The sequence below is a fragment of the Neophocaena asiaeorientalis genome, unplaced genomic scaffold, assembly GCF_003031525.2.
Source record: "Neophocaena asiaeorientalis asiaeorientalis breed wild unplaced genomic scaffold, Neophocaena_asiaeorientalis_V1.1 scaffold54, whole genome shotgun sequence".
NCBI classification, from domain to species: domain Eukaryota; kingdom Metazoa; phylum Chordata; class Mammalia; order Artiodactyla; family Phocoenidae; genus Neophocaena; species Neophocaena asiaeorientalis.
In genome coordinates this window covers 1,652,386-1,666,029 of record NW_020174938.1, presented here as the reverse complement: position 1 = coordinate 1,666,029, position 13,644 = coordinate 1,652,386, and the positions used below count along the sequence as shown (strand labels likewise).

Sequence of the window (13,644 nt, the reverse complement as noted above, 5' to 3'; positions counted from 1 at the left end):
TTTTATTTTATTTTATTTTGGATATTAGAGTATTTTTGGATTTGGTGAGGGCTCTGATGGAATTTTAGGACATCCCCCTGGACCACCTGGTAATGTTATCAGCATGTTTATAATCAGGGAAAGATCCTACTTGGAAAGGGTTCATTCTTGATTCTTTCCCACCCCAGCCCCCCAACCTGTGGACCTTGGCGAAGGGCTCTGCTCTTGACCTTGTCCTTTTCATCATTTGGATTTGTGTCTTGGGGCTACTGATGGTGGTACTGGCTGAGAACAGGCCAGGAGGAACAGGATTGACATTTTTGGAGCTCTTTACATAGACTGAGCAAACACTGGGCCAACTCTGGAAAGGTGGGATTCACCAGGGAAATGTGAGGGGCTACATTTGGGAAAGTAACAACGCAAGTACAGTTTGGGGCTTGTGGTTTAGTAGCAACATGGGTGAAAAGAACTTGTGAGGTTTTGTTGATTGCAAACCCCATATACTTCAGTAGGAGGAGAGCTGATGTGGGCTCAGGCTCCATTGACTTATACTCAGTGGATGCCAGGGACATGAGACTTCAGGTTCCCTGAGCCTAACAGGTTGCCACCTTCTCAGAGCTCTGTAGGCAGAAGAGATGGCTCCTACCTCTGAGTTCTTCAGTTTGGGGAAATTTCATTTTATTTCTTTTGTAATTTTCACCCCTCTATTTTTCTGTTCTCCCTTTCAGGAACTCATTATTAGTCAGATTTTGGACCTCTTGAGTTGGTCTTCTGATCTCATCTTTTTTTTTTTTTTGGGCTGTGCCATGCGGCATGTGTGATCTTAGTTCCCCAACCAGGGATCAAACCCTTGCCCCCTTCAGTGGAATCGTGGCGTCTTAACCATTGGACCACCTCATCTCTTTTAATAGTATTATCCATCTTTTTATCTTTCTCTTCTACTTTTTGGAAAATTTCTTCTAAACTTATATTGAATTTTTTATTTGACTATTTATAATTTTAATTTCCAAGAGTTCCTTTTTGTTCCCGGAATGTTCATTAAAAAAAAAAAAATCTGATCCTGTCTGATCTAATCTGATCTGTTAATGCTTCCTTCCACTTCCATATCTTATGTGTTGATATATCTTAACTGCTGGGTTTTTGTTTATGTTTTTGTCCTCTTCTCTTTGTTCTGGTGATTCATACCTTTAAAAAAATCCCTTCACTTTTATTTCAGTGCGCTTTTGAGAGGGAGTAGAGTTTAATCCACTTTATTTAACTGAAAGTTTATTCTTTTATTTAAGCTTTATATATCTTTTTGTCTTAAATGTGTCTTTTCAGACATATTTTGATGTGATTGATGGATTTTAAAACATCCAGTATGAGAGTCTGAATTTTGATTAGGGAGTTTAGCCAATTATATAATTACTATAATTGCTATTCTATTAGGACTTCTTCCATCTTATTTAATGCTTTCCGCTTATCATGTGTTCTCTCTGCTTTTTTTTTTCTCCTTTCCCTATCCTTTATTGTGTTGATTGAATTTTCTTCTGCTGGTTCGAAAGTTATATATTCTTCTTCTTGTGGTTAGTTCTAACTTACTATGCCCCACACCTTACGTCATTACTGTCTCGTGTCTTAAGAGTCTCAGCACCATTCTGCCTTTCACTGCTCTCCCTGTGCTGGTCCTGTGACATCTTCAGGGCTGGGTTCCATGGAGGGACAGCAGCCCTGTTCATTTGCCATCTTGTTCAGAACTGGACCAGGCTCGTTCAGGTCTATCCTAGAAGGGACTCCCCGGCTCAAAAGGAGTTTGGTTTAAATGACCATTAAAGAGGTCCCTCAGGTTTTGTGCAAGTTTGGGGGATGGTAGGTTCCAAGAGGGAGTGAGTGGGAGAATGGACAAATCTGAGAGCTCTTCAGCAGAGCTGGGAGCACCAGACCTTTTGAAGTTCTTCTGCAGTCTGGCTCTCTGAGATTTCTACTCCCTGGTTCCAGCTTTACTCCTAGGTACTGTGCAGAACAGTGTCTGACAACCCACAAAAGGCAGGAAACAAATGAGGAGAGGGAGCCTTGGTGAGATGATAGGGAGGGGCAGGGACTAGGTTGAAATGGCATGGGCACGGCCCATCCAAAGAGGCAGCCCCACCAAGTCCCACCAAGTCATTCTCAAGCAGGAATGTGGGCCCAGCAGTGCCAGAGCACTCCGTTTTGTTTTGTTTTTTTATAAATTTATTTATTTTACTTATTTTTGGTTGAGTCGGGTCTTCGTTGCTGCGCGTGGGCCTTCTCTGGTTGCGGCGAGCAGGCTTCTCATTGCGGTAGCTTCTCCTGTTGCAGAGCACGGGCTCTAGGTGCGCCGGCTTCAGTAGTTGTGGCTCTCAGGCTCAGTAGTTGTGGCTCACGGGCTCTAGAGCACAGGCTCAGTAGTTGTGGCTCACAGGCTTAGTTGCTCTGTGGCATGTGGGATCTTCCTGGACCAGGGCTTGAACCCGTGTCCCCTGCATTGGCAGGCAGATTCCCAACCACTGCGCCACCAGGGAAGTCCCAGTCAGGTTTTTAAAAGGAGCCAGGAAATTGGATTTTCTGTGTGAAATCTCCCAATTTGTATATTTTGGCTTAAAAATGTTTATAACCCGGGGCTTGCCTTGTGGTCCAGTGGCTAAGACTCCGTGCTTCCACTGCGGGGGGCGCAGGTTCGATCCCTGATCGGGGAACTAAGGTACCACATGTTGCCTGGCGCAGCAAAAAAAAAAAAAAATGTTTATAACCCCATGCAGGCCAAAGAGCACATCTAGCCCAGACACTGCCACCCATGACCCTTGCTCTGGTTAGTTGATGATTCTGTCCTTGTCACCCTTGACTTTTTTCCCTCCTGGATAAATGTCCCCCAAAGATGTGATTTCCTACACTCCTCCCCTCCCAGCCACCTCTTCTGGGCCCCTTTAATCTGCATGCTTGTTAGTCTGACATCTCGTTTTACGAGTTATGAGAACTGGTCTAGTGCTGTTCACCCTATCATGTGCTATTTCTGTCTGTTAAGCACCTTAACCATCCCTCTTGTTTGCATTATTAATTTATCTGCTAAATGAGTAGTGTGAAGGTAAATATCACTCTTACCCCATGAGTGTAGGGCACACAGGTTTGCTTTTCCTGGAGCCTGTCTGCAGCCAGAGCCCACGAAGCCTTGTTCCTAGAAGTACGGCAAGGGACTCTGCCTGCTTTCTCTCTGGGCCATGGCTGCAGACACCACATGCAGGACCCCAGCTCCCCAGTGCCTTGCCTGCAGAGGGCAGATCTGTGGTGTGGCCCAGAGCTCAGGACCTGTGAGCCTCCTTGGGGTGGCCCCTCCTGCCTGCCATGGCCTGCGTGGCCTTCTTGCCCTAATTTCCCTTCCTGTCTGTCTCTGCCTGAGCGGCAGGAGCCTGCAGCTTTATATACGCTGGGCAGTTGGTGACTCATTCCTCGGCAGCACCTCAGATAGGGAAGTGAAACGGCCGCACCTGGTGAGGCCTGACCTTCGGGTGACAGCGGAAGTAGCTATGCAAACATGGGGCTCGCTGCCTCGGAGGGAGAAGTCCTCTGCACAGCCAGGCTGTGAGGAAAGCTCTTGCTGGCCTGGCCCCGTGTGGCCTCCAGGCTGGTGGCTCTGGTAAGTTTCTCTTTCCTTCTCCACCCCCACTCCACTTTTTCTTGGTGACAGCTGGAAGTAGCAGTGGTCACAACTGAGAGAGCCAAACATTTCTACAGTCCCCAGGATGTTCCTGTCACGCTCTACAGCGACGCTGATGAATGGGAGGTCAGTGCTGGGGGCCCCAGGGCTGAGTTCCATCGTGTTTGTACCAATAGGACAGGACCATCCTCCCTGCAGCCTATGGTTCTGGTGGCCGGAGCAGACAGGCCAGGCTCAAGTCAGCGGTCAGGGCTCTCTGGGCAGAGGCAATGAGGAAAACATCTGTCTAGCTCTGGCCTGCAGGAGGCCCACAGTCTCCTCCCACCTCAGGCAGACCTCAGCTTTGGCCCTGTGCCTGAGGTTGAGTGTCCTTGTATTTATCTGGGCTGATGAAACCACAGAGGAGCTCTGTTCCCACCACCCTTGTCCACGCGGCTCCCAGCGTCGGGGCTGTGGAGAGTGCCTCACTTCCCACGGCTGCCGGGCTCTGCTTTTGCTCTCCTGCAGAGGGGCGGGCACTGGCCGATTCACTAGACATCAAGTGTGGGCCTCACAGGGGTGCCCTGCCAGGCATTTTTAAACATTCTCAGCCTAGAACATTTCTGGCTGGCCCGTCTTCCCCACCCCGCCCCCTCCATTTCTCACCGCCCAGAGCCTTTCCACTGGCTTGGACAACCCAAGCATCCGCCTCAAGCAGACAGGCCAGGAGTTCCCTGCCAGATGTCAGTTCTCTTGAAAACCAAACCATAAAGGGAATAGCTCAGAGAGACAAGGGGTGTTTGTTTCCTCAGGGCTGGTTTCTCTCAGGCTGTTGGCTCCACAGCCAATGTTCACCAGCTTAGCTGCAAGAGGGGTGGCAGTGAACTTGGGCGGGGGTCTCTCAGGTGGTCTCCCTTGGGTTCCTGACTTAGTGTACCTGGTCTGTGTTGGCCCTCACCCCACCTGCCGCTCCTCCCTCCACACTGAGAGAATGGCCGGCCCGGTGACCCCACTTCCTTCCCTCTGCCAGATGTGGAAGTGCCGATCCGACCCAGTTCTCCACATTGACCTGCGGAGGTGGGCAGACCTCATGCTGGTATCTCCTCTCGATGCCAACACGCTGGGAAAGGTGGCCAGTGGCATCTGTGACAACTTGCTTGTGAGTGACTCCCTGGGCCCTCCTCCCTCCCTGGGCCTCACTCCCAGTTTGCTGAGCTGCAGACTGCTTCTGTTCTCACCTTGGAATCCCTTTATGGTGGGCCTGTTTGCTCGGAACACAGTCCCCTGGACAACCCTCCACCTGGCCTCACCTGTGCTCCAGCAAGTGGGTAGAAGGCCTGGTCCTGATGGGTTGACTCGACTTGCGGGTGCCCTCTGAGGGTGTCCACCTCTCACCTGCCCCCCGATGCTCAGCTGCTCTTTCTTTGTCCATAGTTCATGGGCTGCCCTCAACATGCTCTTCTGTTGGTCTCCCTTCCCAACCCCGTTGCCTGCCCACCTTAGCTCCGCCTTCCCATCAGGACCTGGATATCCACATGGGTAATCGGATAAGAGCGTTTACTTCTGCATGGATCTCTCAGGCACACTTATCTCTCCTGTAGCTTTAGCCACAAAGCTGAGATGTGGTTTTCCTGTATATTATGGAAAGCTTAAAGGGGAAGAAAGGAGAAAGGACAAGAGGCCCAAGGTGGAGGAGAGGAAGAGAAGTCCAGCTGTACAGAGTGGGGATTGTCTTAGGCCTGGGGGACCTCCAGGGAGCTGTTGTCCTTAAAGAGCCTTTGTTTACATGATCATCCTGGGAAGACTGGGTGTGGTCCCCCTCCCTCTCCCTTATCATCCCTCTTCCCTCATCCATTGAGCTTTAACTTGCCATGTGTCAGGCCCTGTGTGGAGGGACACAGAGGACACAGGGAGCTGACAGTCTGGAAGGAGAGGGTTTTTAGAGTATGCTCTGGTGTGTGGTACAGTCAGTCCTTTGACAATGGCGTCACCACCTTGCACAGTACTGGGCATGTAGTAGGCATTCAGGAAATGCTTATTGTATGTATGAGGCAATCAGTCATTCTACTTTGGCTAACAGCCAAAGTAAATGAAGTGACTAACGAAGCTGGGTCAAGGTTTTGGGGGTTAGATAGGATGTTAGTCTCCTCATATGCTTGTTGACTGGTGCTTAAGGTACTTCTCAAAGAAGCTGCTGGTGATTTAAGCATCATTTGAAATAGAGCACAGGTGATCAGAAGAAGAGCAGCACACAGATTGTGTGGCAGGTGCAGGGGTGGGGGAGTGCAGAGGAGGGCAGGCCTAGGAGCAGTGTTATCAAGAAGGCTTCCTGATGGGGCTAGTGCCTGGCTGACAGGACGGCGGAGCAGGTCAGGCTCCTGGCCACTTTCATCTAAGTGCGTCAGCATTGTGTGTAACCAGCACCATCTCACCAGATCTCCAGGCTTCCCACTGGTCGGTCAGTAGCCAGCTGATGTGACAAAGCACGCCAACCTCTAGGAGCTAAGCCCCGGCCCGGGCCAATTCTCTGAGGGCTCCTTCCTTACTCCTGAAAGCTCTGCTTCCCTCTTTTCTTCAGTGCTGCCACCACTCCCTGAAATCTTTGGGGTTCCCTCCTACTGAGTTGGCTGAGCAGTGGAATATGTTCCCAGGACCAGCCCTGAGGCCCTTTGCCTCAAAGGTTTCCCTTGAAGGTGCAAGTATTTCAAAGAACTGCAAATCTTACACTGCTGTCATCATGGTCTGTGGCTCTGTGCTCTCTCAAAAGATGTTTTGTCCTTATATTCCCCAAAAGAAGCTTGACCTGCTTCCTCCCTCCTTCAGATCATCTCCCTTTCCAGTGTCCAGAGCTTGGGGTGCCATTAGAGCAGTGCGCTAGGTATGAACCTGTGTTCCCAGTCTCAGGGCCCTTGGCCTGGGTGATGTGCATCTCTGTCTGCCCTCTGGCCCACTCAGGCTCTAGCCCTTCTTTGTGCTAAATAACCAAGCAGATCCAGAAAGAGGAGGTGACTTCCCTGGGTCACCAGTATAGCTGGCAGCTGGTCTCCTGACCCGGATCCAAGCCTTCTCTCCACCCAAGCGGATTCCCAGGGGCAGAGCCTGAGGTGCTGCACACAACATGGGCCAAACAGAAGTGACTGTGGGAACTGATGCCTCCTTTCGGCCCTCTTGTGCTGGAAGGTTTGGAGGAGCTGTGGTTTGTCCAGGAAGCGCTGAGTTTTGAGATGAGGTGGGAAAAGCTAGAGAGGTGTGGGGCATGGAGATGTTGAGTTTCTGCTCCGGTTGCTGTGCTTCCCTTTGAGGTCATTTAGAACCCCAGCCCTGCCAACACCCGCCCCACACGCAGTCAAGGGACTCTTCTAGGTATGCTCATGACTTCTGCAGAAGCAGCAGGTGGCACAGGGCCAAGAGGAAGTGTGGACTGAAACTGTCCACTCATAGCCAGGTTGCCTCATTGTGAGGACTTGGTGGGAAACAAACGCTGTGTCTGGGATGACGCAAGCCCCCAGATCCTGAGGCTGTGTGCTGACCAACTTCCTTCCTGTCCCCAGGAGAGGGCAGGGGCACTGAGGAGGGCAGGCATTTTCCCTGGCCTGTTCGTGGCATTGTTCTCTGGACTCCCCCTCTTATTGCAGACAGGCTCCACTTCAGGGAAGGGGTGTGCCAGCTGCTGTCTCCCTGAGGGGCCCACAGCCTAGGCAGAGGTGCCTGAAGCAGTCAGAGCCCAGGGGAGCACACTCCTGCGGGCCCCAGAGCTTATTTCTCCCCGAGGCAGCCCCTGGCCCAGGGAGCCTATGCCTGTAATAATAACAGGAGCTACTATTTCTGGAGCCTGTACTTTGTGCCAGGCCTTGTGCAAAGAGCTTTATAAGTATTCTCACCCTCCGCCCTCAAGACCACCCAGTGAGAGGGCTTTTGCAGAGAGGAAGCTGATACTCCCGGCATGAAAGAACTTGTTCAGGTTCTCATGGTTAGTAACAGGAGATAGCACAGCAAGATTTGAACCCAGGTCCACGTGATTGCAAAGCTCACAGTGCTAAAGACTGTGAGCTGGTCTGTCCCTTTCATAGCTGCTCTGGTATGTGACCTGGTGGGATGGCCTGGACATCGGGAGGTAGTGAGGTTGCACGATGCAGTGGAGGATGGCATGGGCGGTGTGCAAAGCCTTGCCCTGGATCATTGTCTGGTGTGTCCTCGGGTAATGGCTCACCTCTGGGAAGTACAGCTTCCCCTCTGTGAAATGGGACAGCAACTTCTTTACAGGGTCGCAGTGAGGGTTCATGAGATAACACGTGGGAGAGGGTTTTGTCATGTGGAAGATGTTGTTTTCATGGCCAAGCTTTAGTTGGCCTCAAGTAGAGCTGGTGTCAGGATAGATGAGCCCACCTGCTGGGCAGTCTGGTCCTTAGCTTTGTGGGAACCGCAGGCCTGCCCCCAGCTGCCCAGGGTTGCTTCAGTCTGTGAGGTGTGGCTGACTGTGAGGAAGACAGAGGCTTGGGCAGAGGGAGCCCTTTCTGCACAGTAAGGGAGGTCTGCTTGGAGGTGGCTAGGCCATTGCTAGCATTGGTAGAGCACCTCCTGTGTGTAGGGCCCTGTGACAGAGCCTATGGGGAGGTGAGAGGGACCAGGAGACACAGCCCCACCCTCAAAGTATGAGACAGCTCCCTTCAGACAGTGGCTCCCAGTCATCCCAAGTCCTCAGCTGGCTGTGGCCCAGAAGCAGAGGGTAGGATTTGGGAAGGCTAGGGAAGGGTGGCAGGCAGAGCAGCAGGCACCCCCTACCTTTTTCACAGACCTGTGTCATCCGGGCCTGGGACCGCAGCAAGCCCCTGCTCTTCTGCCCGGCGATGAACACCGCCATGTGGGAGCACCCCATCACCGAGCAGCAGGTGGGCCAGCTCAAGGCCTTCGGCTATGTCGAGATCCCCTGTGTGGCCAAGAAGCTGGTCTGTGGAGACCAAGGTGGGTGTCTGGCCAGGCTCACAGCTCATTCCCACAGCCTGGGGCCGTGGCAGGGCTCAGCTTCAGATCCCAGCCTGTTGTGACCTCCAGCTCAGCTTTCTCATCTGGCAAATGGAAGTGGTAATTCCTGTCTCTCAGAGTTGTTAGGTAAACTGCCTGGTATCCTCCCTGGCATGCAGCCCATACAGTTCAAGATGGCTGCTGTAACTATTCCTGGGGCCTGTCCTGGGGGTGTCTCGGAAGGGACTTGCTGGATCTGCCTCGGGCCTGGTCCTGGCCTTCTCAGGCACTGGGCTCTGGGTGGGACACTCGGGGAGCAGTGGGTGAGGGTGGGTGGGGGACAGTCCCCTGCTTCGGTCTGCAGGGTCATAGCCGAACTCTGCTCCCTAGGTCTGGGGGCCATGGCTGAGGTGGGCACCATTGTGGACAAAGTGAAAGAAGTCCTCTCCCAGCACGGTGCCTTCCAGCAGAATTGAACCCGGGGATTTCTGTCACGCATGTCCCTCTGAACTCAGGTGTTTTCAGGCCAAGTTGGTGAAGAAGGTGGACTTTGGCAAAATATGGTGAAGACTTCTGCATTTGTTGAGTAGTGGTCTGGCCTGGGCCTGCTCGGGAGCCTCCCCAGGAGCGTGACCTGCCCCAGGTTAAACTAGACCAAAGGCCCAGGTCCCAACTCCTTTCAACCAAGAGACACCTGCTTTCTGGAGTTCCTCCCCACCTTTTCCTGGGATGGGCACAGCAAGCCAGGGGAGCAAGCTGCTGTATTGTTCCTGTGCTCTGGGAAGGGGAATGACCGAGAAACCTCCATCCAATGTTGTGCCCAGGAACTGCTTTTAGAAAGAGCCACAGCTGGAGATCCCCAGACCTTTGGAGCTTCAGCTTCTTGGTGGGGTGCAAGGAAGACTGCGAGGTGGCAAGGCCCTGAGATTTCCCACAGACCGTGCTGTGAGATCGGGGGTACTGAGAATAAAGAAAAGTGACTCTTTGGGAGACTCTGTCCTTCCTTTAGAGCCTCTCTGTGGTCTTAGAGATCCGGGGCCGGGGAAGGGCCTAGGCTGGCAACTGACTGACTGTCCTTAGTTCCTATATCGTATGGCAGGTAAGGGCAAAGCGTTCAGAAGCCAGACAGTCCCTAGTTCAAATCCAGCTCTGCCACATACTAGCAGTGGGACTAGGGCTCAGGGCTCAGCCTTTCTTACCCTCACTTTCCTCATGGAGTTGTTGAGAGGATTAAATGAGATAATGTATGCAAAATGCCTACCCTACTACCTCTCACATAGTAAATGTCAAATAAAATGGAAGTTAAAGCTAGATATGTATTCATACCAGTGAGCTTTTCTAACGTTTACTGAAATAGACTGTCTCATTTTGGGAAAAATAAAATCCCCGACCCTAGGCTGACATGCACTTTATACAAGTGACAGGCACACAGCCAGCAGGGTTGGAATCTGACCTGGAACCCAGGCCCCTTGCTTCCTGGTGTCCTCCTCATCAGCTTTTCTGTGCCTGAGATGGGGACCTCGGTGTCTGTACCTCCCCCTGCCCCCCACAGTGGCACACATGGATGGGGGAAGTAGACTCCAGAGAGACACATGTTCTGCGCTAGAAACCCTCCACTACCCTGCCTTTGACCTACTGCTGTTTGATGGCTGCTGTGGGTTGGGGCTTGTTTGACTGTTTGGAGCTGAGGTTGGGGCTGCCTTCCTGCCCTCTTGCCTTCCAGGCCGGGGTGAGCGGGTACCCCTTGCATGCCGTCGGACCACTGGGGAATAGAGGCGCCTTAGAAGGGCCCAGGAAGCCTGCTGGCTGGAACCAAGCCTCCAGCAGCCTCTAAGAGCCTTTATCTCTATAGCACTTGACTTAATCAAGTGATCCTTTGGGATAAAATTGTCTTAGGGCACTAAAGAAAATATAACTAAAATGGTAGCATCAAGAACCAACTTCTTTGGCTGGTTTGGGGGTCGGGCATGGTGAGGGCCTGGACAACTGAAATCCAGAGGCAATCCCAAAGTTCCGTTTAAGTGTTTTCCAACTTCCCTCCTTCTGTCCACATCGCCCTTCCTTTCCCTCAGCAACCTCCTAATGAATGGTGAGGCTTCCAGTTTTAACAGAAACTGCTGCTGAGTGCTTGCTGTGTGCGAGGCTCTGTGCTGGGCACTTTAGCAAGGACAGTTGCTCAGGACACCTGCTACAAAATGCCTGTTTTAAAAAGTCACAGGAGCAGAGAAGTTCGTAGGCCTGTCTGTGGCCGCTCATAGTGGGACTGAGCCTTGTTGGCTAGAAGGAAAGAGATGTCCCCATGGACACGGGCCAGCTGGGGTCCACCCCTCCATCACGGCAGTCCCGCATCCTGTCGCCCATTCTGAATGAGGGTCTGGATGAATGGGCGGGGGCTGAAGAGCCCAGCTATTTCCTGAGCCAGGCTGAAGCTGAGGGGAGGGCAGGTAGTGTCTGAGCTGCATTAACCTGGCCCCATCTGCCAGTGGGGTGCTGAGGTGGGCGTGATAACCACTGATAACAGTAAAAGTCAGAGCTCTTGTAGTTGTCATCATCTTGGGTAGAAATGTTTCTCAGAGAAGGTGCTAGCTTCCCTGATGATTTTTATAGAATTCTGGAAGTTTGACAGAACAGAACATTTGGGTCTGAAATTCTCAGTCTTGTTTGGCAGCCTGGAGCCCCTAGGCTGCCGTGGCTGCTGCTGGGCAAGAGGCAGAAGCCTTAGAGCCAGGGTCCAGCCTCCACACTGGATCGTCTCCAGCTCTTCCTCCACACGGCTGATGTGTCCCCCTGCCACCTCCGCACTGCCTCAGGGTAAGGCCCTGACTTTGGGGCAGTATCCTCTTGGCCCTCGGTAATCTGGCCCCTGTCTATTTTCCTAGCTCCACCCCTTACCACACACCAACCCTGCAGGGCTCCTTGTCCTCCTGCCAGACTGGACAACTTTGACCGAGCCCTGTTGCTTCTTGCCTTTGCACATGCTGCCGCTTTTACTGGAAGACCATTCTTCCCCTGGCTGCCTCCTACGCATGCCTCTGGATGTACCTGGGTGCCACTGCCTTTGGAAAGCCTTGCCTGGCCAACTCAGGCTGGATTAGGTGGTCCTAGCCCAGGCTCCCATTGTGCCCCCTCTTATTTACTATACCATGGAATTGCAATAGTCAGTTTATGTCTCCCTAAAACTGGAATCTCCTGGAGGGCAGGAGTTGTCCTGTTCCTCACAAAACCTGGCAAGTCATTCCAAGCTTTTTTTGTACTGACAGAATTTTTTTTCGGCATGCGGGATCCTCCCAGACCGGGGCACGAACCTGCGTCCCCTTCATCAGCAGGCGGACTCTCAACCACTGCGCCACCAGGGAAGCCCTCTGATAGAATTTTTAAAAGCTTTGTGTGTGTGTGTGTGTGTGTGTGTGTGTGTGTGTGTGTGTGTGTGTGTGTGTGTGTGTGTGTGTGTGTGTGTGTGTGTGTGTGTGTGTGTGTGTGTGTGTGTGTGTGTGTGTGTGTGTGTGTGTGTGTGTGTGTGTGTGTGTGTGTGTGTGTGTGTGTGTGTGTGTGTGTGTGTGTGTGTGTGTGTGTGTGTGTATTTAGGGGGTTGGGGGGTGTCTTGCTCATTTCTGAGCCAGGCACCCAACCTAGGAGCCATAAAAGCAAAGATTGATAAATTTGACTATAGAAAAATAAACAATTCCACCTAGCAACAGCCGAAAGGCAAGGTCAAAAGACAACAAACTGGGGAAATTATCTACAGGTCATATAACAAAGGGCTAAATCCCTTAATATACAAAGAGTTCCTCTACATTGATTAGAAGAAGGCGAAGAACAGAAAAGAAAAGTGAGCAGAGGATAAAAACAGAGTCCACATACACACACACACACACACACACACACACACACACACGACTATAAAAGCTATTCAGCCACCTTCACGAGGAGAGTGGTGCAAATCAAACTACACTGAAATGAAAGTTTTCACATACTAGGTTGGTAAGGGTGTTAGGAGATCGCACCCTCGTACTTTGCTTGTCGGAGTGTAAAATGATACAACCTCTTTGGAGAACAATCAAAATTACATATTCACCTTACCTTTTGGCCCAGCAATTCTACTTCTAGGGATTTGTCCCACAGATACACTCACATATATGACATTAAATCTGAACAAGGCTATTCTTTGCAGCATTGCATATGGTAGTAAAAGACTGGAAACACTCTCCCCATCTAACAACTGAAGGTTGGTTAAATAAATCAGGGTCATCCCTGCACTGGAACACCACACAGCCGCAAGACAAAGAGTGAGGAAGGTCTCTAGGCCTGATACAGGATGATGTCTGAGATACATTGTTAAACAAAATGCAAGATGGAGAACAATATGTATTGCATGTTAGCTTGTGTATTTAAAAAATGAGGGGAGAAAAGGAGGATCTATTCGTATTGGCTTGTATTTGCTGGAATACTTATTGAAAAATAAATAAGAATCCAGTCCATTGTTTGCCTCTCAATGGGGGAACTGGGTGGTTGAGGAACAAAGGTGGGAGGCTGACTTCATTTTAAGTTTTGAGCCAGATAAATACATTATCCACCACAAAAGCCACAATTACATACATTTTTTAAAGGATTCCCTCTGCCCTTTATCCAGAAGTTCTTAAGAATGACTTGGCAGGGGCATCTGGAGATTTCCATCAAGGCCTTTGGAGTAGAAACGGTTTGTTTTTCTCCTCAGGAGCTCATAGAGGAAGATGACTTCTGAGTATCCCTGGGTGCTCCCTATAAGCCTTTGAGGTCTCTGATCTCAAGGAGCTTATGGTCTTATGGGAAGAAGACTCAAGGCTTTAAAACAATCAAGTGACAGAGAAAATCAAAAGTGTGACTGTGTGGCACAGACTCTGTGAGTGCCATGATTCAGAATTGGGAAGAAGCCAGGGTGGGCCCTTTGGAGGGAGTGGCACTCAGGCTGGTGCTCACTGGCAGGCCAGCGTAGTTAGAGTGCAGGCAAAGGTGGAGATGCACTGCCACGTGCTCGATGTGGGATACCTGGATGGGATCTTAGACTCCATGTGCTGAAGTCGGAGCTGTACAGC

General features: G+C 51.2%; 1 protein-coding gene across 8 annotated transcripts in view; it reads left to right on the top strand.

Moving 5' to 3' along the window:
- The window catches only part of PPCDC (phosphopantothenoylcysteine decarboxylase), a 53,442-nt gene that overhangs the window by 13,596 nt on the left and 26,202 nt on the right, over nucleotides 1–13,644 (top strand). For 2 of the 8 annotated variants that reach the window (XR_003005524.1, XM_024761704.1), the window contains exons 1-3: nucleotides 2,732–3,610; nucleotides 3,709–3,757; nucleotides 4,641–4,769. Coding sequence is in view for 4 of the 8 variants with exons in the window: in XM_024761704.1 (XP_024617472.1) it covers nucleotides 3,195–3,610; nucleotides 3,709–3,757; nucleotides 4,641–4,769 (594 nt within the window). In the remaining 4 variants the exon portion in view is untranslated. Of the gene's footprint in view, nucleotides 1–2,731; nucleotides 3,611–3,661; nucleotides 3,758–4,640; nucleotides 4,770–5,113; nucleotides 5,150–8,403; nucleotides 8,573–8,962; nucleotides 9,886–13,644 lie in introns of those variants that run through there. The other 6 variants (XM_024761700.1, XR_003005522.1, XM_024761701.1 and 3 more) reach the window with 6 other exon arrangements.